The sequence below is a fragment of the Mytilus californianus genome, unplaced genomic scaffold (assembly GCF_021869535.1).
Source record: "Mytilus californianus isolate M0D057914Y unplaced genomic scaffold, xbMytCali1.0.p SCAF_9, whole genome shotgun sequence".
NCBI classification, from domain to species: domain Eukaryota; kingdom Metazoa; phylum Mollusca; class Bivalvia; order Mytilida; family Mytilidae; genus Mytilus; species Mytilus californianus.
Genome location: NW_026262745.1, coordinates 33,673,887 through 33,701,214, shown reverse-complemented (window position 1 = coordinate 33,701,214; position 27,328 = coordinate 33,673,887). Strand labels below are relative to the sequence as shown.

The 27,328-nt window shown below is 31.4% G+C and overlaps 1 protein-coding gene across 1 annotated transcript in view; it reads right to left on the bottom strand.

Annotated features, from left to right (window-relative positions):
• LOC127715066 (zonadhesin-like) overlaps nt 1–26,035 on the bottom strand; it is a 131,544-nt gene extending 105,509 nt beyond the window's left edge. Inside the window, exons 1-2 of the mRNA XM_052221082.1 lie at nt 25,944–26,035; nt 2,347–2,580 (exon numbers count right to left, since the gene is read on the bottom strand). Coding sequence (XP_052077042.1) covers nt 2,347–2,580; nt 25,944–26,004 — 295 coding nt within the window. The 5' untranslated portion in view covers nt 26,005–26,035. The remainder of the gene's footprint in view (nt 1–2,346; nt 2,581–25,943) is intronic.
• Between the last annotated feature and the right edge of the window lie 1,293 nt (nt 26,036–27,328).

Below are 27,328 nucleotides of genomic sequence, written 5' to 3'. Positions count from 1 at the left end.
CAAAACTTAAGACAAACAGGATGACTTTTCCTTTCCTATTGTACATTTTCCTTTCCTTATTGGTTCACACTTATGTTTAATTGGACTTACTAATGAAGTGTCCACTTTTCAATGTATTTGATAAATTCATTTTTGCTTTTACCTCTCATCATACAAATGACACTATAATTACTTTTAAAAAACTTTTGTAACAGGGATGAAAATAGCATAAACTGGGCAAAATTTTTACCAAATTTAAAAACAAAATTTGAAAGTATGCTTAAAAAGTTGGAATTCACAACAAGCTTTTTCTGATTTAATTATAAAGCAATTAAGCTTTAGAATTGGTCTTCGGTCTGTTGTTTTCTATAATACACTTATTGATAAAGATCCTAACTAAACTTCAAATGGGAAAATTATCTATAAAGCAACGAGGGGGGTTTTTAACGACCTTGACTACCCATGAGGGTCTTGCCGGTCGGCATCTATAAAGCAATTTTATATGTTGTATTTTGATTCATGTGCCTCATTTTCGCTTAACAGACTAAAGGATAAGGTTATAACTCTACTGGTGTAGTTATATCATTTTATTTCGGTCCTTTGGGGGATAAATAACAGTTGTCATTCTTACAGTTTGAAACACAACTTAATATTTCTCTTACTTTATCATCATTAATTATATATTGTTACCTGTTCTACTTTATTAATTCAGGAATTGCATAAATGTTCCTTTGTACTTTAGGGAATTTCTTTTGACAACAGATCTTTGGTAACCTCTGTTAGTTCATTCACTATATGTCTAGAACAATTCAAAGCTTGACAGATTGAATAGACACCTGTTTATTGTTGAAGACCGTATGTTGCCCTCTAGATGTCTTTTGGTTATTTTTGTCATTGGGTTGCTGTCATATTCATGTATACCCCCATTTCTCTTTAGACATACAACCACATCTCCTTTTTGTCGAGCCTTCGACTTTTGTCGAAAAAGCGAGACATAGCGATCCTACATTCCGTCGGCGGCAGCGTCCACAAATATACACTCTGTGGTTAAAGTTTTTCAAATTTAAATAACTTTCTTAAACTATCCTGGATTTCTACCAAACTTGGACAGAAGCTTGTTTATGATCAAAAGCTAGTATCTAGAAGAAAATTTTGATAAAATTTGTTCCATTTTTTCCGTATTTTACTTATAAATGGACTTAGTTTTTCTTCCAGTCAACATTACATACAGTCTGCAGTTTAAGTTTTTAAAACATTTATTAGATTCATAAATTATCCTGGATTTTTACCAAACGTGATCAGAAGCTACTTACAATCAAAAGATAGTATAGAGAGGAATATTTTTATTAATTTTTTTCCTCATTTTTGTTGAGCCTGCGATTAACAGCAAAAGTAGGCAAGACACTGGGTTCCGCTGAACCCTTACGAATTTTTTATTCATATATGCATATCAGTTACTAAAATTTTTGCAAAGTTTTTAATACAAAATGTATAGATTTTGCATAAAAAAAAATTTGAATGTCAAATTTTGATACTATTGTTTGTATGCAAAATTTTCTTAAATTACAATAACTAATTATATCACATTTTTGTCCATTATTCAACAATCACAATAATAAATGCATGCAAACATTTCCAAATTTACAGCAAGCTGGGTACTTTACATAAACCACAGCTCAGGTGGATTTTGCTTTGTCCACCAGCCTTCAGTGGGAGTGGGCACTAGGTGGGCAAAATTTTTAGCTTGTCCACTCTGTCCACCCATAGGAATGGGCATGCAATTTCTTTTGTTGAACCAAAAGACTTGCAATTACAATCAATTGAAAAAAAGCATATAAGCATTTGTAATCAATATTTTTACAATAAAGGGGATTTAGCTTTAGTGGGCACAGGTGGGCTGTCCACTGTGGGCAGGTGGAAAAAGTAAAATCCACAAGGGCTGTTGTGTATGTGATTAACCTAAAGGCAACTGAGAATATTATCAGCTTTTTAGTGCATTAAAAAATTGTTAAATACTCTTGCATATATATGAAACAAGATTGTGTCAATAGTACACGGATGCCCAACTCACACTATCATTTTCTATGTTCAGTGGACTGTGTAATTGGGGTCAAAACTCTAATTTGGCATTAAAATAAGAAAGATCATATCAAAGGGAACATGTGTACTAAGTTTCAAGTTGATTGGTCTTCAACTTCATCAAAAACTACCTTGACCAAAAACTTTAACCTGAAGCGGGACAGACAGACGGACCAACGAACGGACAGACGGACGAACAAATGGACGCACAGAAAAACATATTGCCACTAGGTGGGGCATAAAAATTATTGTCTTCATGTGTATAAAACAAAATAATATATATATTACCAGCTTTCCTTGTAGTATAACAGACTTGAAACCGTCCATCACATCCACTATCAGTCCATAGTCTTCCTCTATTGTCAGCTCCGAAGGTCACATCTTTTTCACAGAGGTTATGGGAATATTCCCTCATCATTAGGATTGAGGTAATGCCTTTGGAATGAGGTATTCGACAAACTCTCCTCTCCAGCGATCCTGGTCTGCATCTTCTTGTTTTACATATAATTTCAGTCTTGTCATCTGAAAATAGAAATGGTACTTTAAAATGTAAATTAAATTGATTTTTTTAAAATTGGTCACAACTACATACTACAATCTATCAGTTCTGATTCTGTCAGTATCACTATCCTATAAAAATTCAAACAAATATAGATATATATGAGACCTTATGTCTGTTTAAGATAAATTGACATGCTAACCTCTTGGAACTGAATAAAAACAATATCTAATGCATAATTAAAATTTAACAATAATAGTGTTGCTCCTAAATGACCCTTTGTACCAAAAGATGTTCTTTTCATTCAATTTGCCCATCTTGAAATCCAGAACATACAAGTATCCAGTTCCATACAAAACATACTAAGGCTTGGTTCACAAATGTCTATATATATTGTAATTCTTTGTATATTGTAGTTCCCCCCTCCCCCCCCCCTAAATCCCCCTCTGGTCTTTGTTTCATATTTACCAAAACAAAATTGATTCAGAGGTAATGGAGCAAGGAAATAACAACCATGAATTTCCAAAGATGATTATCTTCAGACATGTCAGAAAATTGTTTACACTTGTAAGTGCTATAGAGCCTTACCTGGCTTATAAAAATGAAGTATTTTTAAGAAACGACACACTTCAACCTGCTGCACTTTTTGGATTATTTTATATGTGAATGAACTCTTAAACTAAGGAAAAGGTCAATGGTAAACCAACAGATTGACATATTATGCATGTAAATTTTTAATGGATTCAACCACATCACAAATATGACAAATATTGTGTTTATAATGCATAATTTATGAGATATAGACCTTATAAACATTGCTGCATGTCTGTCATAATTGTTTTTTTGTAAATTTTTTGTTATAAATTAGGCCGTTAGTTTCTCAATTGAATTTTTTCATATTTTTCACGTCTGGGCCTTTTATAGCTGATGGTATGGTATGGGTTTTTCTCATTGTAGAAGGCCGTACGGTTGCCTACAATTACTTACATCCCATTCATTTGAACTTGGGTGTATAGTTGTCTCATTGGCAACCATACCATATTTCCTTATTTTCATATAGAGCCTGTGTTGCTCATCTGAGTGTATGTGCATCTTAAAAAATGGTCACTCTGCAACATTGCAGACTAGAAATAATTCATGGCTAAAACTCTCTTTTTTACTGATCATTTTTGTTGTTGACAGGTTATCTCTTCTATAGTTTTTGCAAAAAATGCAAAAATTTGTAAACAAAAATAACCTTTTAAGGGAAATAATTCCTGTAAGAAGTGAAATGACAATTTATCTTAGTGAACTATTAGTAGATCTTGTCTTACTGATCAGTTTGCTATTCAAAATGTTTCTCTCTTTTTAAAATAGTTTTCAAGATAATAGACAAAAACATAAAAAAAGGTAGTAAATATCGTAATTTAAGGACAATATTTAACTACCTTTAAGGAGTCGACTGACAATTTCCACTTTGTTTGACTTATTTGTAGATCTTATCTTACTGATTATTTTTGCCATTCAAAGTTTCCCTCTATTTATCATAGTTTTCAAGATAACAAACAAAAACACAAAATAATTGTTAAAAGGCATACTAATTTGTTGATCTCGTCTTACTGATCATTTTAGCCTCTAATAAGTTTTTCTCTATTTTATTATAGTTTTCAATTTATCAAGCAAATACACAAATAAATAGTAAACGTCATTTAAGGGAAATAACTCCAATACGGAGTTGTCTGACAGTTTTGGTTTAAATGGACAGTTAATTAGGTCTAATCATTCTGAACCCTGTTTTTTTCTCATCATTCTGAACATTTCTACCCTAATTTTTCTCATCATTCTGAACATTTTTAGGAGAGAGTATTAACCTACAAAATAAGGTACAGACTTCCGGCTGGTGTTTAAAAAAACAACCCCTATTCATATAGTGATTTATGCTAAAATCCCTACCCATTTCAAAGGAAAATCAAAACTCATTTATATATATTTCACAGCTATCATGACATCTTATCTAGACCTTTAACCACATGGGATCATTCCTTTTATTAGGAAAATAGATCAGAAGACAATTTATGACCGATTGACATATTAATTTCTACCCATTGGTATATAACCTCCTTGAAATTGCATTCGATTGATATATTTGAAATTCCAAAAAAAGTTACCTATACCAGCGGCACGTCTGAGCCTACTTTTATATAGATAGAGACTCCCCCAGTATGTTGACATGTGAATGAAAAATGAGGACAGGGCCAAAATTTAGGATGACAGAGTTCTCAAAATCTTTTTTCCCTGGTGGTCCTTGAAGAAAATCTGCTGGTCCTCAATATTATTTCTACTGCAAAATACCGAAATTGTGTCAGTCCTTGCAAAATTTCAGTGGTTAAAGTGGACCACCACTTTTCAAAAACTCTAGTCCGATTGCTATACACTTCTTACAGCAAATCGTATATAAAATCTTTTTTACTGACCAGTTTGTTCAGTAAGAGAGAAATGGACTAATCCTGTAATAATTTACTCTGATTACTATAATAGCTTAAATATAAGATCAATCCAAAAGATAAGATGATATAAGCCAGAAAGACATACTCCTAACAATGAATAAACTTACAAAGTACATGTATAATGGACCTATCACGTACAGTTGCTGAGAAAAGACAAAATCCTGAAAATTTTTATGACCACTGAAGTGTTAAATTGAGCAAAGACCATATGACATTTATCAAGCAAACATAACTGTTGTGACAAAAAATCCATATCCTTAAAACCTCTGATACATATAGCTACTGAAGAGCAAAAATCAACCTATAAATATAAACTGACCACTGGAGTGAAAAAATCAGATACAAATGATTGGCTGGCAAAGTCTTGTTATACAAATTTATTTGATATTTCAGTTCACCTAGGACATGTAGGATAGGAGATTTGACATAAATGTATCAACCAGCATGAGATACCACCAGAAAAGAAATGCAGACTTGTACAAAATCATTAATGCATGCAAATAAATCCATAGGAATTTTATTGATAGATGAATGCTATGGTTAACTATCTAGTCGCTTTTTGCTTGCAAAGAAAATTAAAAATAAATGGAGAATGTGTCTATGGGCCAGAGATACCCCCGCTTGTACATATGCATGAGTTAACTTCCACATACAGATGCAGGATTCACTTCGTCAAGACTGTTTTGTGATTATAAGCATTGTGTATAAGTTTCAAAACATTTGGTTGAGGCAAACTAAAGTTAGAAAACGGAAACAACAGATTTAGCAATTTTTCCATTTATAAAGGGGCATAACTCAATAACGGTAAAAGTGACCCCACCCAATTTCGAACTTGATCTGTGTTTTGTGGTAATAAGCATTGTGTTTAAGTTTCATAACATTTGGTTGAGGCAAACTAAAATAAGAGACAGAAATGAAAAATTCAGCAATTTTTTGTTTATAAAGGGGCATAACTTATGAACTGTAAAAGTGACGCCACCCAATTTCAAACTTGATCTGTGTTTTGTGGGAATAAGCATTGTGTATAAGTTTCATAACATTTGGTGGAGGCAAACTAAAGTTAGAGAAAGGAAACAAAAAATTCAGCAATTTTTAAGTTTATAAAGGGGCATAACTCATGAACTGTAAAAGTGAGGCCACCCAATTTCGAACTTGATCTGTGTTTTGTAGTAATAAGCATTGTGTATAAGATTCATAACATTTGGTTGAGACAAACTAAAGTTAGAGAACGAAAACCAAATTTGGGGATGTTCGGGACAGACAGACAAGGGTAACATTTAACAACCCCCTCTGCTACGGCGGTGGCATAAAAATATCCATGGAATAACTTAATTATAAGCATCATATTTATTAGATTTTGCACTTTTAAATTCCTGCAGAATTGTTTGATTTGTATGCAGGATGCAAGAAATACCATTAACAATTTCCTATTTTTTTATCAGTTAATTGATCAACAATCATTTTAATACATTTACATAATTGTTTTTCAACTAACAGTTATTGTAAATCAAATCAAAAGCCATGGCATTTTGAAAAATTGACCAAAGTACATTTCATTACACAAAGTGATCATGACTTCTATTTGATATTGCAACAATTTATTTGTTAATTATTATAGCATATATACATCCTTTAATCCAATAAACAGTCTCAACTTTTTTTCTAATTATTTTAGTATTTTAGTAAAAGCCAACTAATATCATGAATATATAGCTTCTTTATTTTAGCATCTCAAAATTTTAAATCCATAATTTGGACTGAAACTTTTACAATGTATACAAGTGGCATTACAAAAAATTTTATCTCATTTAAATTGAAATTACTTAATATTGACAAAATTTACTTCAGTTTTATTCTTTTTTTATATGGAATGTAATCTGGAACACTATTGATCATTTTGAACAGGAACATTTATAAGTGATGGTCTGGATGGGGTTTATAGTATAAAGAACTAGAGGCTCTAAAGACCCTGTGTTGCTCATCTGCATCTTCAACAATGGCCATTTTTTAGAAAAAATTATCATAAAGGGAATAACTCTATTAAGAGTTAACTGACAATTTCAGTCATGTTGACATGTTTCTAGATCTTATCCTGCTGACAATTTTTCCTTTTTAAAGTTTCTATTTATCTATTATAGTTTTCAAGATAATAGACAAAAAATGCATAAATAATATTATCTAAGGGCAATAACTCAAATAATGAGTCGACTGAAGATTTCAACCATTATGGCTTATTTGTAGATCTTGTCGTGCTGATTTTCAAGATAATAGGCAAAAATGTGGAATATTGTCATTAAACGGCAATAACTTCAATAATGAGTTGACTAACGAAATCGGTTATGTTTGACTTATTTGTAGATCTTGTCTTGCTGATCATTTTTGCTTTTTCAAGTTTCTATCTATCTATTATAGTTTTTAAGATATTAGGCACATACAAAAAAAAATTGGTAAAAATCGTCATAAAAGGGCAATAACTCTATAAGGAGTCAACTGGAGATTTCAGCTATGTTGACTCTATCAGATTTTCTCTATTTATAGCGGTTTTTGAAGTAAAAGGCAAAACTTGCATTTTACCCCATGTTCTATTTTTAGCCATGTCGGCCATCTTGGTTGACAGCCGGAGTCATCGGACACATTTATTAAACTAGATACCCTAATACTAATTGTGTCAAAGTTTTGGTTAAATTTGGCCTAGTAGTTTCAGAGAAGATATAAATATATATATGCAAATGATATCTACCATCAAATATTTAATGAATCAACTGAAAATGATGTGCATGATATTATAAGTTATCTACGTTCATATCCTTAGATATGGATATTTAAACACCTTGAAGTATCCAAGAATACCCTGAGGCGAAGCCGAAGAGTGTACAGGGTATTGAAGGGTGTTAAAATATCCATATCTACGGATATGAACGCAGATAACGAATTTATCCCCGGTCTTAGTCCAAATCTTGCGATTTTTAGAGAAATTCAACCACAAAATGTGATGTGAAAGCAAACTTTTTTTTTCATTTTAAAAAATCTTTTATTGAAATTTGGGAATTTGACATATTTTTAACGGGGTGTAAGGTACTACCTGTGGTAGAACCCTACAGGTAGTCAATCATAAGACGTTTTAAATCCAGAGACCAGAGAAACGGGAATGGGTCGAATTTGGCGCTCAATGTTGTGAGAGTTACATCATAGACGGTGTGACGTCAACGTGGGTCATTTGCATAGCTAGGTCAGTAGTCCAATTCAATGACAATGTGGCAGCCAAGTGATGCATTTACTAAAATGAGTGCAAATGATCGACATAATAAGATAAAATCGTTAGTTGATTAAATATTTAATTACAGACATCATGGATAATCTACAGAATTCGATATTTCACAAGGAACAACCATGGAACTAAGGAAAACGCGTGTGATGTTCCCCGTTGTAATGGGTAGCAACGTCCGGGTATATGGGTTAGCAACACCCAGGGGCTATGGGTTTTGTAACGACGTGCGTTAACCAATCAAAATCCTAGAAATATACTAAGCCGGGGATAAGTCCTTTTTTAACTTTGCCTTTGGTCAAAATATTTTTAATTGATTACTTTTTAATTGACTTTAATATTTCTTGTCCTACTTCTAACCTCAAGTACAATTAAAATACAAAATATGGAAATGTTTTATTTAAAAAATTATAATATTATAAATCATAATACATTCAGATTCATATAACAAATCTGTGAGTAAACTGATATCAATAACATTTCAAGGTTTAAGAGAACAAAGTATTAAGACACTATTGTTTAATGTCAACATCTGTTTTAGTCCTGGAAGGAAGCCATATAGACAAATGCAAACACAAGTGTAAATGTACTTCAGAAACTCCTAAATATAAGTTGTAAATCAGAAGAGAAATTATCAAAAATTCGTAAGGGTTCCGCGGAACCCAGTGTCTCGCCTACTTTTGCTGTTAATCGCAGGCTCAACAAAAATGAGATGAGGAAAAAATTTAATAAAAATATTCCTCTCGATACAATTTTTTTATTGTAAGCAGCTTCTGTCCAAGTTTGGTAAAAATCCAAGATAGTTTATGAATCTTAATAAATATTTTTAAAAATTTAACTGCACTGTATGTAATGTTAACTGGAAGAAAAACTAAGTCCATTTATAAGTAAAATATGGATAAACAAGTACAAAATTTTAATAAAAATTTCCTTCTAGATACTAGCTTTTGATCATAAACAAGCATCTGGCCATGTTTGGTACAAATCCAGGATAGTTTGAGAAAGTTATTAAAATTTTAAAAACTTTAACCACAGAGTGAATGTAATGTTTCCTGGCAGAAAAACTAAGTCCATTTATAAGTAAAATACGGAAAAACAGGATTTTTTTTTTTACAAAATTAACTTCTGGATACTATCTTATGATCATAAACAAGCATCTGGCCAAGTTTGGTACAAATCCAGGATAGTTTGAGAAAGTTATTAAAATTTTAAAAACTTTAACCACAGGGTGAATGTAATGTTTCCTGGCAGAAAAACTAAGTCCATTTATAAGTAAAATACGGAAAAACAGGATTTTTTTTTTTACAAAATTAACTTCTGGATACTATCTTATGATCATAAACAAGCATGTGTCCAAGTTTGGTAGAAATACAGGATAGTTTTAGAAAGTTATTAAAATTTCAATAAAATGCTCCGCTGGGGCGCAGCTTGATACGACCGCAGAGGTCGAACCCTGAACAGTTGGGGCAAGTATGGACACAACATTCAAGCTTGATACAGCACTGAATTTGGATTGTAATTAAATATTTGACACAGCATAGGTTTCTCACACAGAATGAAAGTAGTCTAAGAACTTAAAATTTTTTAATTTACCTATTCAAACCATATCATTATTATTTGCTTTTATATATAAATCAGAAATAACCAATTTAAAATGGAAAATTTTAAAGAAAAAAAAGGGAAAAAAAAATCCCCCCCCCAAATTTTTTGAAACCCCCTTATGATTCATCACCCCCAAACTCAATCCCAGCCTTCCCTTTGTGGTATGGTACCTTGCAGTACAATTTCAGAGAGATCCTTACACTTGAACACAAATTATTGTCTGGAAACTAGAAAAATGCTTGGGTTTTTTGCACCTTTTTGGCCCCAAATTCCTAAAAGTTTAGGGCAATTACCCCCAAACTCAAACCCAGCTTTCCCTTTGTGATATGGAACCTTGCAGTACAATGTCATAAAGATCCATACACTTACACACAAGTTATCGTCATGAAACTAGAAAAATGCTTGTTTTTTTGCCCCTTTATGGCCCCTAATTCCTAACATTTTGAGACAATTACCCCAAAAAACAATCCCAGCCTTCCCTTTGTGGTATGGTACCTTGCAGTACAATTTCAGAGAGATCCATACACTTGAACACAAGTTATTGTCTGGAAACTAGAAAAATGCTTATTTTTGGCCCCTTATTCCTAAACGTTTTGGGCAAGTACCCCCAAACTCAATTCCAGCTTTCCCTTTGTGATATGGAACCTTGTAGTACAATTTCATAAATATCCATACACTTACACACAAGTTATTGTCATGAAACTAGAAAAATGCTTGTTTTTTGCCCCCTAATTCCTAAAATTTGGAGGCAATTACCCCCAAAATCAATCCCAGCATTCAAACCCTCAATCAGCATCATTTAACAGTAATATCTAAAAATGGAAATTACATAATAAAGGTATTAAAATAGAAAATGACATCATAGTCATGGCTAAAAATAAACAAAATCCTTAATCAGCAACATTTTACAGTAATATCTAAAAATAAAATTCCTTTGTAACCATAAAAGCCCATTTAAATACATCATGACAGATATTAAAATAGAAAATGACATCATAGTCATGGCTAAACATAGCAAAAACCTTAATCAGCATCATTTAACAGTAATATCTAAAAATAAAAATTTCTTTGCAACCATAAAAGTAAAATAGAAAATGACATCATAATCATAGCTAAAAATAAACAAAAAATTTTTTTATTACCAAATTTTAAATGGAGTTTATTAAACTAAAACAATAAATTTGCAACCATAAAACCCCATTTAAACACATCATAAAAGTATTAAATAATTCAACTACATCATAAGGCTATAAAAATAGAAAATGACTTCATGGTCAAGGCTAAAGGTAAACAAAAAACCTTCATCAGCAAAATTTTATATTGGCAAATTTCCAATGAAGTTTATTATACTAAAATTGTTGGCAAATTTCCAATGCATTTATTAACAATAAAGTTATTGGCAAATTTCCAATTTACATAATTTAAAAGCAGTGTAAGTGAGATATTTAAATGAGTTTGAATTACCAACCTTACACTGCTTTTAAATAATGTTTTGTACTTATTTGTCTATTAACCTGGAAACCCTTGTTTTTTCACCTTTTTTTCCCTTATTATTTAAAGGTTTGAGCCATAACCCTACCCCAAAGCCAATTCTTAAATTCCAATGTAACCTAAATTTACAATATACATAACTTCAATTTAAGTTTTTGATAAAATCAAACCACATCATTATTATTTGCTTTTATATCTAAATCAGAAATAATTAACCAACTTTAAGTGGTAAATTTTCACACATCACGCCCCCCCAAACTCAATCCCAGCCTTCAGTTTGTGGTATGGTACCTTGCAGTACAATTTCACAGAGATCCAATTACTTAAACACAATTAATTGTTGGAAACTAAAAAAAAATGCTTATTTTTAACCCCTTTTTTAGCCCCTTATTCCTAAACATTTGAGCAATTATCCCCCAAACTCAATTCCAACTTTCTCTTTGTGATCAGAATTAACCAACTTAAAATGGAAAATTTTAAAGAAAAAAAAAAGGAAAAAAAATCCCCCCCCCCCCAAAAATTTTTTGACCCACTTCCCTTTGTGGTATGGTACCTTTAAGTACAATTTCAGAGAAATCCATACACTTGAACACAAGTTAATGTCTGGAAACTAAAAAAATGCTTATTTTTGCCCCCTTTTTTGGCCACTTATTAATAAATGTTTTGGGCAAACATTTTACAATAATATTTAAAACTGAAATTAATTTGTAACCTTAAAATTAAATAGAAAATGACATCATAGTCATAGCTAAAAATAAACAAACTATTGGTAAATTTCCAATGGAGTTTATTATATTAAAACAATAAATTTGCAACCATAAAAGCGCATTAAAATACATCATAAAAGTATTAAAAAAAATTTAACTACATCATAAGGCTATTAAAATAGAAAATGACATCATAGTCAGACTAAAGGTAAACAAAAAACCTTCATCAGCAAAATTTTATATTGGCAAATTTCCAATGAAGTTTATTATACTAAAATAATAGGCAAATTTCCAATTTACATAATTCAAACATAGTGCAGGTGAGATATTTAAATGAGTTTGAATTACCAACCTTACACTGCTTTTAAATAATGTTCTTTACTTAATTATTTGTCTATTAAAATGGAAACCCTAGTTTTTTAACCTTTTTTCCCCTTATTCCTTAAACGAAAAAAAATAATTACCCCTTTTTTGACCCCCCCCCCCTATGATTCATCACCCCCCCCCCCTTCCCCCCCAAACCAAGCTCAATAACAGCCTTGCCTTTGTGGTATGGTACCTTGTAATACAATTTTAGAGAGATCCATACACTTGAACACAAGTTATTGTCTAGAAACTAAAAAATGCTTATTTTTCACCCCTTTTTAGGCCCCTTATTACTAAACGTTTTGGGCAATTACCACAAAACTCAATTCCAGCTTTCCCTTTGCGAAATGGAACCTTGTAGTAAAATTTCAGAAAGATCCATACACTTACACACAAGTTATTGTCATGAAACTAGAAAAATGCTTGTTTTTTGCCCCCTTTTGGCCCCTTATTCCTAAAATTTCGAGGAAATTAACCCCAAAATCAATCCCATCATTGACCCTTTGTGATATGGAATCTTGTAGTACAATGTCAAAGAGATCCATACAATAACACACAAGTTATGTCTGGAAGTTACAAAAATGCTTATTTTCGGCCCCTTTTTGGGCCCTAATTATTTAACTGTTGGTACCATAACCCCCAAAATCAATCCCCACCTTCCTATTGTGGTATTGAACCTTATGGTAAAATTTCATAGAGATCCATTCACTTAAACTAAAGTTAGAGTGCGAAAACCATTGTGTATTCGGACGACGACGCCGGACGACGACGACGACGACGACGACGACGACGACGACGCCAACGTCATACCAATATACGACCACAAAATTTTTTTGCGGTCGTATAAAAACTTGAACCACAGAGTGAATATTTGTGGCCGCCGCCGCCGACGGAATGTAGGATCGCTATGTCTCGCTTTTTCGACAAAAGTCGAAGGCTCGACAAAAAGTAAGAGATTAACAATAAAGCTCATGATACATGCACAGTGAATGTCTAAGGAAATTTTAGTACCAGCTAAATACTTCAAAAAGTTACTTTTGCTGGTTTGAATGTTTGCTATATTTTACTGTGCTGTATTTCATGTGAAATTGTCCCCAAGACCATGTTCGTGAAAAAGTGATTTTCGTTTGCCATTTCCCATTATGATATTTTTTGTCATTTTAGGGGATTTGGTGTTGATAGCAGATTTTAAATATATTAAATTCATTAACTACTTTTCTAAACTGAGGGCGATTAAGAGCTTGATATATATGTAGAGAGAGTTGTTTATTGTTGAAGACTACATGATGAACTCTAATTTATGTTAAGCATTAACCAGTGGCAGATCCAGAACTTTTTAAAAGGGGGTGGGGGGACAACTGACTGCCATAAGAGGGAGCCCGCTACAATCATGCCTCAGTGATTCCCTATATAATCATCCAATTTTTCCCACAAAAGGGGGGCGGGGGGGGGGGGGGGGGGCGCGGGCCCCCCCAAAGCCCACCTGGATCCGCATATGTTAACCTGCTTGTTAATTGTTTTGTTATAATTTGGCCGTTAGTTTTCTCAATTGAATTGTTTCATACTTTTTATGTCAGGGCCTTTTATAGCCGACTATACAGTATGGGTTTTTCTCATTGTTGAAGGCCAAACAGTTGCCTATAATTGCTTACATCCACTTCATTTGAACTTCTGTGGATAGTTTTCTCATTGCCAATCATACCTCATCTCCTTATTTTGATATTACTTATCCTATTTTAACAGGAGGTAGTAAACAAGAATAATATTTTTGGCCTAATGCATATATATAACCTCAGTTATTTTGATAGCAACAAAATCTAGTTAATTTGATGTTTTATACATGTGGATCAATGCAATATTACTTGTAAGTTGTTTATATGTGCCTTTCTCATGTTAAATACATGTATACCAGTCCAGATTGGATGTAATAACTTTTATGAATAAGGGACCTTATGGGGAAATAAGCCTTCAGACTTAATGAACTATCAATGGCAGTATAAGCTGCCTGTTTGCTCCTTGTAGTCTTTTATATTACTGTAAACAAACTAATTTTCTCCATGAGATTTATTTTTCGAGCACAAAAATAACCTGAATGTAAATCTTCACAAATATGTAAACTTGGGTCTTCCCTTATACATGTTATAATAAGACATCAAGAAAATAAGAAAATCCCAATGAAGTCCACTACTTAAGAATAAACATGAAATAAAGTATCTGCAAATATAAGTTTGTTTGGAATATTTGTTTATGAATGTAATGGCCTGTCTTTCTTTTATTAATAGTATCTTGCTTCTTCAAATTCACTTCATTTTGCTTTACTCAAACTTTTTTGCTTTCTCCTCATTCCAGTGTAGACCTGATTCTGGTATTTTTTTTTCTATGTTTAAGAAACTAAATAATTAAATAGAGCTATTTTATTACTGAATTCATTTGCAGCAAACCATAGATAAACATCAATATAGAGAACCCTTAATAGTACAACTTTTACTGCGGATTCTGGTAAAATATTAATATTGCATTCTTCCATCCAGTTGACAAATTTTGTACATAATTGGGTCAAAAGTTCAAAGTAATAAACAATACTCTGGTACTATTTTATTCATAAACAGATCTGTTAATAAACCCAGTGGACTATATTTCAGACAAAATTTTAATACACTTAAGCTTTTTATCATGATTTTGCAACCATTCCAAAACCTTTGATATATGCCATGCTAAAATATATTATTATACTTCATGTCAAAATGTCAGAATTTGATTGGTTAATACGAGGGTGTTAATTTACTCTATTATATGGTAAATACTCTATTACCCTTCGCGGAGACGCTTGATCAAGTGTGCGCTTTATTAAATACGACTCTATCCTATGGCAAATACTCTATTACCCTTCACGGAGACCCTTGATCAAGTGTGCACTTTATTAAATACGGATGGTTGTTATGTACAAGACGTCATAGTTTATTATTTCGAATTTGAAATTTAATCGACAGTAATAACAGAACATTCAGTATAATAAATTAAATAACACATATCTGAGAGGGTGATAGAGCAGATTGTTACCCCTCGAAAAGACATTGTCAACCTTGGCCTCATCTCAGTTGACAATGTTTTCTCGGGGTACAATCTGCTCTATCACCCTCTCAGCTATGTGTTATTTATATAATATCAAATGCACCCAAAGTTAATTGATTGCTAATGAAATATTGTTTGCCATTTTTATGGATGAAAACTTTTTTCTTGGCGGAATTATATCCAATTTATTGGAATTGGCGCCAAACTATTCATCAGAAAAAAAACCAATCATTTCTGGAAAAATTGTTTGGAAATAAAATTATCATGAATAATGTATAATGATAATAAAAACATTATTTAATGAGGGTAACATCAGTTAGTGAAATACTAATCTCTACTGGGACCCTCTGAATAAATCTAAATATAATACATATCAGATAAATACAACTAATTATGCAAACAACTGACGAAATACATATATAAATTAAGTGTTATTTATCATAAATATAAGACAAATATATGGACTTTCAGGGTATAGATGAATTTCTGAGATAATTCTTCATTGTTTTTTTCTTTCATAATATATTGGTAATATACATAAGAGCATGTTGAGGGCCATTATACAACTGATTGAGAATCTGTACCTGCAAGGCCAATACAGAAACAGCCAGTTCATAAAACTTTTCTTAAATTATTCTAATCTTCAATTAAATAAGAAATTTACTGAGAAGCAGGTACCGGAAATCATATTGAACTAATCTGTTCCCAGTCATACAGCATATTTGTCAATATTGATGAAATTTTGGATTTCTCTTCCAAGTACTTAATCTATGCTAGTGCAGTTAATTTTTTTCTAGCAAATATCAAGTAGCTTGGAGGAATTAATCAGACTTCTGACAAAACTTTTCAGTTGATGGCATAGATCTGTGTTCTGGTGATTAAAAGATATATTTCAATAAAAACTGTGGAAAATTTCTGTTTCTATTTGTAACAATACATGGAACATAATTTAAATTTGTTCATGCTATTTTAAGTCACAAAATAATCGCTTTGGTCACACAATCCCAAAAGGGGAGTACCCACAGGTAAATACAGCTTTCATATGTATTGAATGAGGCCGAAAATAATCTTTTTATATCTAAATTTCATTGACCAAACAAGATTGATAAGCTTAAGGACATCTTAATGTATATAATGGCATGTAAAGCTAGATGTTAGGTTTCAATTTTTTTTAAACTCAATTTCTAGCTAATACAATATTCAACAATAATTAATTTATGCTCATGAACATTTTGGTTGGTTTGCTAAATGTAAAATGTATGAAAACATATTTAAGATTAATATTCTTTTCAGAAATGAATTTGTGTTTCGATACACATTTTTAAATTTGAAGGAAAAGGTGGCTGTCAGAATTAATCTTTATTTTTTACACTGTGATCTGATTTCATAGGATTAAAAGCAATATCTAGTTGTTTAGTTTGTAAACATTTTGAAAGCGAATAATGCGACTGGGTGAGTATAGCAATAATGAGCACTCACATTCTGATATCTGATACATTTATCTGTAGGCAAATTTCCTAAAATTGCAATAATTGATATTGCATTTTGGTCCATTCTTCAAATAGCGCAATAATTTCAGCCTTTACCATGTTTACAGTAAACTTTCTAATACAAAATTTTTATTTTTGCTAGGTGATTTGTTACTGTGGCCCCATCATGGTATAATATGACCTACTACCCATCTCATTTAAAAAAGCCTGCAACTTTTAAAAATGTTTAAAACCCAGATACGGATCCAGGATTTTTAAAAAGGGGGCCTGCGGGTGCCCCATATTAGACAAATTTTGGAATGGAACCGGTTAAAAGTCTGGATTAACCATAAATGTAGCTCAATAAGGGGGACCCAGGCACCCCCCAAATCTGCCTCTGAAACCAATAACAAAAAAAATAGACCTGTTCAATTTGCCTTACTTTTAAAGTGGAGTTGTGACCTAAGGGTATACCCTACTAAAGCCCCTCCCCTCCCTCTTATGACCAGATGCAGCACATTGATAATGTGCTGAAGAACAGTAGGTCTTATTGTCCTTGAATATTTTTGGACAATTTGTAAAAACATGTCAGAAGGACCATGAGAGCTACAGTTCCACAGCGGATTGATAGTGAAGACAATAAATAATAACAAAAATTTCAGAAAACTGACAGGTCAAAATATTCCCTCCCAAGGTCAAATGTTATAGAACTAATCATAAACATAAATAATAATATGAATGGAGTGTTGTACATTTGTATAAATAATTTATGACTAGCAGCTTATTAGAAAAATTCTCTTATGGTAATTCAACAGGTTGGGGACAATCACCCAAATGGGTCATAATAAGCCATTTGTTATATTATGGCCTAAAAGATATACATTTTCAGTGCAAAAAATCCATATCCAACTAAATAAGACATCACAAGACTTTGGTGACGTAGCGAGCAACCATTTTGTGTCATTTTGTTCCATATAAAATGCATAGGTGTTTCAATAAAGTTCAATTCTCACATTCATCTGAACCGTTTTCTAACTTTTGCAACTATATCCTTGGTATTGGAACATAGTTCTACCTAAAAATGTTGGTTCTGACAGTGTAATTTTTTATTAAATTTTGTTCCTGGAGATTCAAAAATCGTACTTTTTCTCGTCATTTCCCCCGTTGACTTAATGGTAAATCTAGAGACCCCATGTCTACTTGTACATCAAATTCACAAATTCCGTAAATAAAAGTAATACTTTGCAACTCAATTGAGAATATTAAAACATATATCTGGCGAAATATTCTACTTAAACAGTTTAAATTCAGGGCAAATTATGTCCCACACCGATTTAAAAAAGTGATTTTTTCGGGATTTTTTCAAAATGGTGGATGGGTTTGGAAGTGTCGCATGTATTCTTAAACAAGTATTTTTCATGCAAAATTGGTTTGTTTTGTTTCTGTTATTTTCTTCGTTGATATTCTGGTATGTTTGATTTCTAAATTTCTTGATAAAAAATAAATTATTTCAAGAGTGAAGCAAAAAAAAAGTTACCACTGAAATTAACAGGAACATTTTTTTAAAAGATTTTTTCACTTTTTTCTGTATAATTTATCTTTATATAGAAAAACAATATATATAATATTCTTTTTAGAAAAAAAAAAATATTTTCGTCTCGAGAGTAAACATGCACACTAATAGATAAATGCTCTGTACCTATTAAAATTAATGTCCCTTTAAAGTTTCTTTGACCAATATGACCAATATACATGTACGAACAGGTTAACTCAGATTTAGGTTTTAATGTTCCATAACAACAATTTGTCAGGTAATGTAAAGGAATCGTGTCAAACCAAAAGCCATCAGGTGTTATTAACATCCTGTGTACACATGTATTTCCAGAGTTTAGTTTAAGTGATATACACAAGTTTTCTTAAATGTACAAATATATAATTCTTTTTTCTGTGTTGATTACCGAAGAAATGTACGTATATCATAAAGAACTTTAAGAAAATGTGAACATTATGAAAAATTCTTCGATAAGTTGATTTTTGCTTAAAATTACAAAAATTACCAATATTAAAGTTTCACAATAATTGTTTAAAAAAAAATACTCTAATTCAAATTTTATATTTAATAGATTTTTTTTATTCCATAGAAAATTAAACGAGACTTCATTGCATATGATTTTTGTCATTTATTCTTTTAATTCAATGTTTTAAGCAAAATCCAGGCATTATAAAAAAAATCAAAATTTTAACAAAAATATGTCATTGTAATACATTTCAACATTGTATACCCGCCAATGTATATAGACAGAGTTATCAGTCCTGAATAGGACTGATATTGTTGAGACTTTTTCAGAAAAATGAACAAGATTCTAGATTTATCACTTTGAAAAACAGCATCTTCCAAGGGATCAACTCATGAACAACCAGGTATTCAGAAAAGTTTCTAACAAAGTGGCCAACACTTCAACTTAGAAGAATAAGAACAAGACTTATATTTTTCTTCAAAATCATACACCACCAAGTAGCAATATACCCCACGAACTTGTTAATACCATCAGACAGTCGAACAAGACAATACACCCACAGTCACTCATTCAGGCACATACAGGCAAAAAAAGACTCATATAAATTTTCATTCTATCCAAGGACAATCATCCAATGGAACCTTTTACCAGTTACTGCTGTCCAATGCACCACAGTTGAAGCCTTCAGAGAACAGATTCCTACATCTGTTCTCAACCAATACTACACCATGTAATTGTAACACCTTGTAAATAGTTTTATCTTATATGTACAGTGAAAATCAAAAACAAGTTATTATTTCTTTATTTAAATTTTGATGTAAATATATATTTGTAAATTCTACCCACGCATGCACGGCACATAGTCATCAATATTATGATGGAGTGCGGAAACTGAAAGAAGAAGAGAAGAACAAAAGTTGTATTCTGTTATGTAATCATTCGCACCAGAGACACATATGATGATATGTCTCTGTTCGCATTTAATCTGAGAGTAATTTCAGACTGAAGTTATATCCCATTTGGGTGATTGTCACCAACCTGTTCAAAGCATAATTTATGTGGTTGGTTAGTTGTTTCATCATGTTTAGCTCTCATGCCACATTTTATATTGAATGTTGAGCATATATAAGCATCTTCATATCTCATATTTCCCGCCATATTCATTTGGAAGTTTAGTTCCTCCTAAATAAAAGACTTAAGTCAAAACCTATGCTACAGTCCCTTAGAGCAAGCCGTTTAGGAATTTATTCCCTGTTTTTTTAATATTAGAAAATTATTCATTGTTATTAATAAATCCGACTGAATATTTAATATCAAAAATCATTTTTAATATTAAAAAATGGTATAATTTTATAGGATTAATAAATCATGAACATGAACATATTAATGCAATTGAATCGGAATATTAGGATCCACGCATGCCAAGTTAACAATTTGAAAGGATTAAGTATTTGCAGCAACTGAAATGTCAATATATATGCGATTCTTTTATAGCGGACTGTTTCCCAGCAACCCATTTATTGTTCAATTTATAAAAAGTTATCATACATTTCTGATAAACAACATATATATATATATATATATATATAGTGATTCTTATAATTTTTATACATTTTCCATAGAATTTTTAAAAAAATTCTAATAAATTTCATATGAAAATTAAAAGTCACCTTGCTGTAATATTCAAAACTTACTTCATCCTTTGTAATATTCAAAACTTACTTCATCCTTTCATAATTCTGATGCAATAGGCATTCCCTGGTCAAAAAGACGTCACTTACCGAACCTTATACAACTATCACACAAGTGTGAGTTTAATCTAGCTATAAACCAGGTTTAATCCACCATTTTCTTCTGGAAATGCCTCAGTCTCTATCAAGTCAGGAATATGACAGTTGGTTTCCAGTCGTTGGTTGATTTAGTCGAGCGTTTGTTTTTGTCAGGTGTGAGGTGTTATGGACTACCCTTTTTTAAATTTACCTTGGAGTTCGGTATTTTCGTGACTGCATTTTTTATCAACATATTGTTATTTTGAACTACTGCAGTGAAACATCTTTTAAAAAAAAAACTTCTCCGGACCTGCAGATTTATATTACTTATTAAATTTAGTATTTTAGGCCATAGCTTTTAATCAAATTCTTTCTTGTTTGCTGGGTTTGAAAAATTTGGAAACAATTACATACAGAATCGAAATATAAAATAAATAGATGTGGCTTGGTTGCCAATGAGACAATTACCCACCGGAGTCCAAAAGCTCCTAGAGTCCTTGTTGGGAATAGTTTGTCGCAGGTCCTTGGTATGATCATGGAAGTTCCGATGATTCTTTTAATTCCATGGTATGATATAATCTTAGATTTTGATCACACCGATTTTCTGGTTGCCAACGAACCTTTGATTGTGAACATAATGTCTTTGTGTGAATATAGCGGTTTAAATGTTTTGTCTGTTCATGTTAAATTAATAAAATAAAGGAGACTGCAAAATCTGTTACCCTTTTACGGATTCTACTACTAGTCTCTCTTTAAACAATTATAAGATTAGGTCGTCTAGATCTCCCAGATCTATTTGCATTTTTATTTATACGTTTGACTTTAATTCAAAGCCTTAAGGCGCTAATCTTTCAATTACATATATATCATTTGTTTTGTTTTGTCTGAATTTCTCCTGTGTACTCTCATACATATATGAAGAATTGTCGAGTTACTGTAGAGTATAAAACTTAGAAAGGTAAGTTCTTTAGTAATTTGTTCACATACCAATACAATACATGTACTATACTAAACAGAAATTGTAAAACTATAACTTGATGTTCTTGTCGTTTGCTATATTTAGAGAAAAATGGTAAAATTAAATGATAACACTGATTTTATTGTATTTTTTTCATTATTATTATCATTGTTTTCACAACGTTTTATTCAATTGCGTCCTTATGGAGAACGTATTTTTTAAATTTTAAGGGTTTCATTTGCAAGGGTGATAATTTTGTCACCAGTTTTCTTACTACGTTGACTAATTTTTGTGTAACTGTAAATTTGATCTGGGAACAGTATATCTGTTCCTGATTTGATGGAGAGAATTTCCATAAATACTATTGCAACTTAATCCTTTGCATTTTTAAGTAATACATCTGCAGCACCGAATCGAATATAATTAAAATATTTCAACTCTCTGTATGTCCTGTATATCTCCACATTGATACGATATTCTGGAACTTTAATAACAAATATATGTCAAAGCTGAGCAATTTGATTATTTACAGAATAAATCTTTTTTTTTTTTTTTCTTTTTTTTTGCTACCCATTAAAAACCTTTTTTTTTAATACGAAAGTCTTATCTATAGAGAGATAGCATTGTAACCTTTCTTTTTATACACCACTCCCCTTCTCACATTTTATATGGATTGAGACAAACGCCCCGGTGTTCAGTATTAAACTGTGATTGATCATTAAAAAAATCGACCTTTCAAACAATCAAGAGCTCATATGCATGACATTTTACTGTATAGAGTGAAACTTTCTTGCATAACTCATCTTAAAACATTGATTATTATTAGGTTTGCTCTGAGAGTGTCAAATTGTTTAAATAATGACATTTATAAGTTCTATAGTCATCGTTTCAATTCAGGCGTTTTAATTAAAACATTATCTTAATACAAAAATCTTTTCGACTTCAGTATATGCACATTAATAAATATCAGTCTGTAAAACCCAAACGTCCTGAAATTTTTACCAAAGAAGGTACAGCCAATCTCCCCTGTATTTGTTTCACTCACAAGGTTAAAATTTAAAAGTTATATATTACTAGAAATTGAATATTAAAAGATTCTATACATATACTTTAATATAAAAATAAGGAGATGCGATATGATTGCCATTAAGACAACTGCCCACCAGTGTTCAAATGACGTGGATGTAAGCAATAACTATACGTTACACAATATGATAAACATATAGCGTATAGTATGCTATAAAAGGCCCCGACATAAAAAAAAAATGCAAAACAATTCAAACGAGAAAAACTAACGGCCTTATCTATAACAATCCAATTTACGAAAACAAACATGACAGACTTGAACCAAAGAAAAGCACAGAATATCATGCCCTGACGTGAGACGGACACATAAAGAATGTGACGGTGTAAGACATGTCTGTGAGCATTCAACCCACCCCCTCTTCCTTAGGACAGTGGTGTAACAGCAAGAAATGTAAAAAACAGTAAAACAATTGGCACAAAGCACCGACATAGGATTTCTCGCAGTTACTGAAATCTATAGTTCAAAGCCAATAATGCTTAAATAATGTTATCCCAGACTATAGTATCAATCAGTGCAGATCAAACAAATTTAATGTAAAGACGTCATACACAGTCTGAGAAACGCATCATTTTAGACAAAGCCAAAATATAAGTAAACATGAGTACTCATTACTATTCATATATATTTGGTTACGTTTTATATTTTTTCAAATCAAACGTTTAAAGATTTCACTAAGATTTTAAATTGATAACCTTTAAGAATAAAGCTATTCAAATGATCAATGCGTTAACATGAATCGTATCTAAATTTAAGGACTCTATAATAAATAATATCAGTATAGAAATTAGGATTGGGTATCCCGTTTTATTAAGAATTATACAGGTACAGCCGAATATCCGACTCAAACCTTTGTATACTTTGTATATACATTATATGAAAGAATTTAGTAAGTATAAATTAATTTGTGGTAACGAAATCCCTGACTTAGTGATTTACCAGTTATACATAAGTTACGTTTATTGAAATCTTAAACGTCACTAAAGTTACGTTAATTGAAATCTTAAACGTCACTACAGACTCGTGCAACTTGTGAAATATACACACCGTAAGTCCAAGGGACCATAGGAACTTCACCGTCCAAAAAGGAAGAAATTAACAAAAGGTATCGAAAAATCTCTATTTTTGTCGTAAATTCTTGTATATAGTTTCCCATGTAAAAATTAGATATCTAACTCTAAAAAGGAATAATTATTGCTTTATGTAATAGATTTATTTAAAGTTAGTTCCTTTGGAATAAATTTCTGCAGTAAAATTAGAAAATTGTTGATTATTCAGAGCATCATTGAGGTAACGGTAAGCGTTTTAAAATGTATCAATTAAATGTAATCTTATGATCTTTCCTGAGTTTAGCCATACACTGTGATTCAAGACAATACAGGAACAAGTCTGCTATTAAAAGGGTGCAATTGGTGCTCATAGGAATGCATACAACCTGTCGATAAACGTGCATAGATATTGTCAAGGAGAACATTAACAGATTTAATCATCGTATCACAGTTCCAGTAAGTATATCTAGCATAAAGTCCCTTTTCATTACAGAAGAAGGCTTTATATGAGTTGCAGCAAACAAATCTTTGATCAGTCTTTTTCAATGAACCATTTGTTTAATCGAGAGAACTTCTGTTTGATAAGAGTGTGTGGAGGTGTAGTGTACAGAGTCGAAAAATGGTAACTGTCAACCGAATGTAAAGGCCCATCATATGCATGTAATTTATCCATAACTCACAAAACGTTTTTGATACTCAAAACATAAACTAATTTCATTACTTTCATACGCTTTATTACAAAGTTTTTCAGCATTGTTTTTAACAGTTTTACATAATTATGTTTCCATAAATTGAAAATGTTATATACACTACATTTTAATTTAAAAATTGGAAATTTTTCCTTTTTTTGTAAAAAAAAAAGGTCATTGAAGGACGAACGTCGCTTCTCAAAATACTACAGAATCTTTCAAATTACGTTTTCGAATTATCTTCAGGGGTTTATAATTTTGTGTGTTCGGTTTAGAAATAGGCCATACTATTATTGGAACCTTTAAGTACACACACGATTTTTAGGCTATTATGAATTAAAGTAAAGAGGGAAAGAGGCTCTGGTGTGAAATGAACTGACGGGAAAGTTACCGTACCTTTTTGTATCAAATTTCAAAACTATATAATAAGAATTCTATTAAAAGGGAAATATTGTCTGCTTTTGTAAATTCAGGCATTCTGGATCATTTGTTATTCGTTGCTGTTTTATGTCTCTCATCATTTCATGTATATTTTTCGAAGGAGTCCGGCAGTCTATTGTATGGTCCAATATATTTAGGGGTTTTTATTATCCTGTAATGCCTCTTTAGTTAACTTTTAACAAATTGGTATAAATTGAGTTTCTTTCTGTATTCGGTTTTTCTGTCTTCTTATTTAATTAAGAAGATGTGATCTGATTTCCAAATAGAGACAACTATCCATCAGAATCCAAAATGTCGTGGAATTAAGTAACTATATCATAATCACTTAAAGTTCAATTTTTATCTAACGTAAAGTTTAATGTATTTGTACAATGAAATATTGTCCTAAGTATTAATATATCCTGACATAACGATGTAAATTAATTGTTTCTTTAAAACTTCATTTTTTTCGACTCCTTGAAAACAACGACGTCTTTGATTTTCTAGAAACACTTTTACGGAATATGCGAAATAATAAATTCTTAGAATCAAATGATGATAGCATTGCAATCATGCAATATATTTTTAACGCCAGGGGATTTATAAACTTATTTGAAAAAGTATAAAGTGTCAATTTAACATTTATATACAAATATTAAGATGAAAAGAAAGTCGTATTTTTTTCAATCTACATTACAAATTCATCTTTGGTTTTTATTTTTCCACGACGAAATGTAAACCTTATAGATGCAAATCTTTTGTGTAAGAGCACTGACGCGTCATCTTTTGAACAAGAATCTCCAAATACGATTATATTTTATTAATATTTATGACACAACAAAACCATTTATGACCAAAATGAAAAAAAGCGTTTTATTAAGACAAAAAACTTTCTTTAGCAGTGAAATATATATTAATGGAGAATTTTATAATCACTTTACCTGATGCAGTTATCTCTTTGATGGCAATGGAACATGCAAGAACTAAAATCCAGAGGACCATAGTGACCTCGTCAGGTCTTTCTCAACAATAGAAGGGATATTTAGCCATAATCAATTACATTTCTGTAAATATATTTGGTGGCAATATGTCCCACCTGTTGTTCTTTTAATTACACGTGCTTACACATTGTAATCAAAGATCTAACGTGTACAGACTGCTCAATTGACTTCATTCTTACGCTGATAAAACACAAATTTATTAAACGAAATTCGAATCGATTTACAAAACATGGAAAGTAGAAGTTAATGAATTTCCACAAAAGGAAAATACATCTTCCTTATTGATAAAAGGGTTTATTTTTACATATACATCGTATAAGTATTATATGTTAATTGTAAATATACACGCTTGCACCATGTAACTCCATATGCAATATAACAGATAGGTCACTTTCAATAATATATTCTTGTTGTTAAAAGCGCAAAACTACATAATTTGATGTGTGATTCTGTAATAAGTCTTTTTAAACACACCATGAAACAAAACTTTTGTAAAACATATTGATATCAGGAAAACTCAATGGGACAGTTAATGGAAAATTACGAATCTTCTAGGCATACTATATACTTCAGAGAGATCAGGAATCTGAGGTTAATAGTATTAGTAGTTATTAATGAACCAAAACGTAATACAGTGCACATGACACATGTTTTCTTCATGTTACATAACATAATGATGTAATATAGGTAAAATAAACGCGAAGGACCTCCTTCGTGCATTACTTCCATTAGGTACGTTCAATCCCTATCGTATGAGAATCCAGATTTATACATCTGCGACTCTTTTCACAAAAAATCTTACGATTAAAATTTATCGTAAGTTATACTGAAATGTGTATGACTTACGAGTATTTTTACTCTTACGATTTTTTTTGTGAAAAGAGTCGGTGATCGTAATAACCATTGGACCAAAAATAGAACAACCATAAAAGTTCATGCCAAACTTTGACTAATGGTTTAGTGTGAGAATTTTGTCACTGTTCTGGGTGATAAAGCCACTAACAATATTATTTAAAAGAATGACCTTAACGAACTTACATCACTTACTAAGGACGAACTATACAAATACACAAAACTTTGGTATGATATCAAAGAGCAGGACATTTTTGTTGTTGGATACTAGTTATCTGGAGAAATCGTTTTAAAAACATACACAATAAAAACAACTGCACAGTCGAGCTGCAAATAGCATGAACACTAACAAGAAAAAAGAAAAAGACATAAAATTTTGAAAGCAGGATCAAAATGATACAGGTTGAAGTGCGTAAAGTGAATGTTTATTTATCTAAGAAAGATTATCAGATTTTATAGCCAATGACATAAAC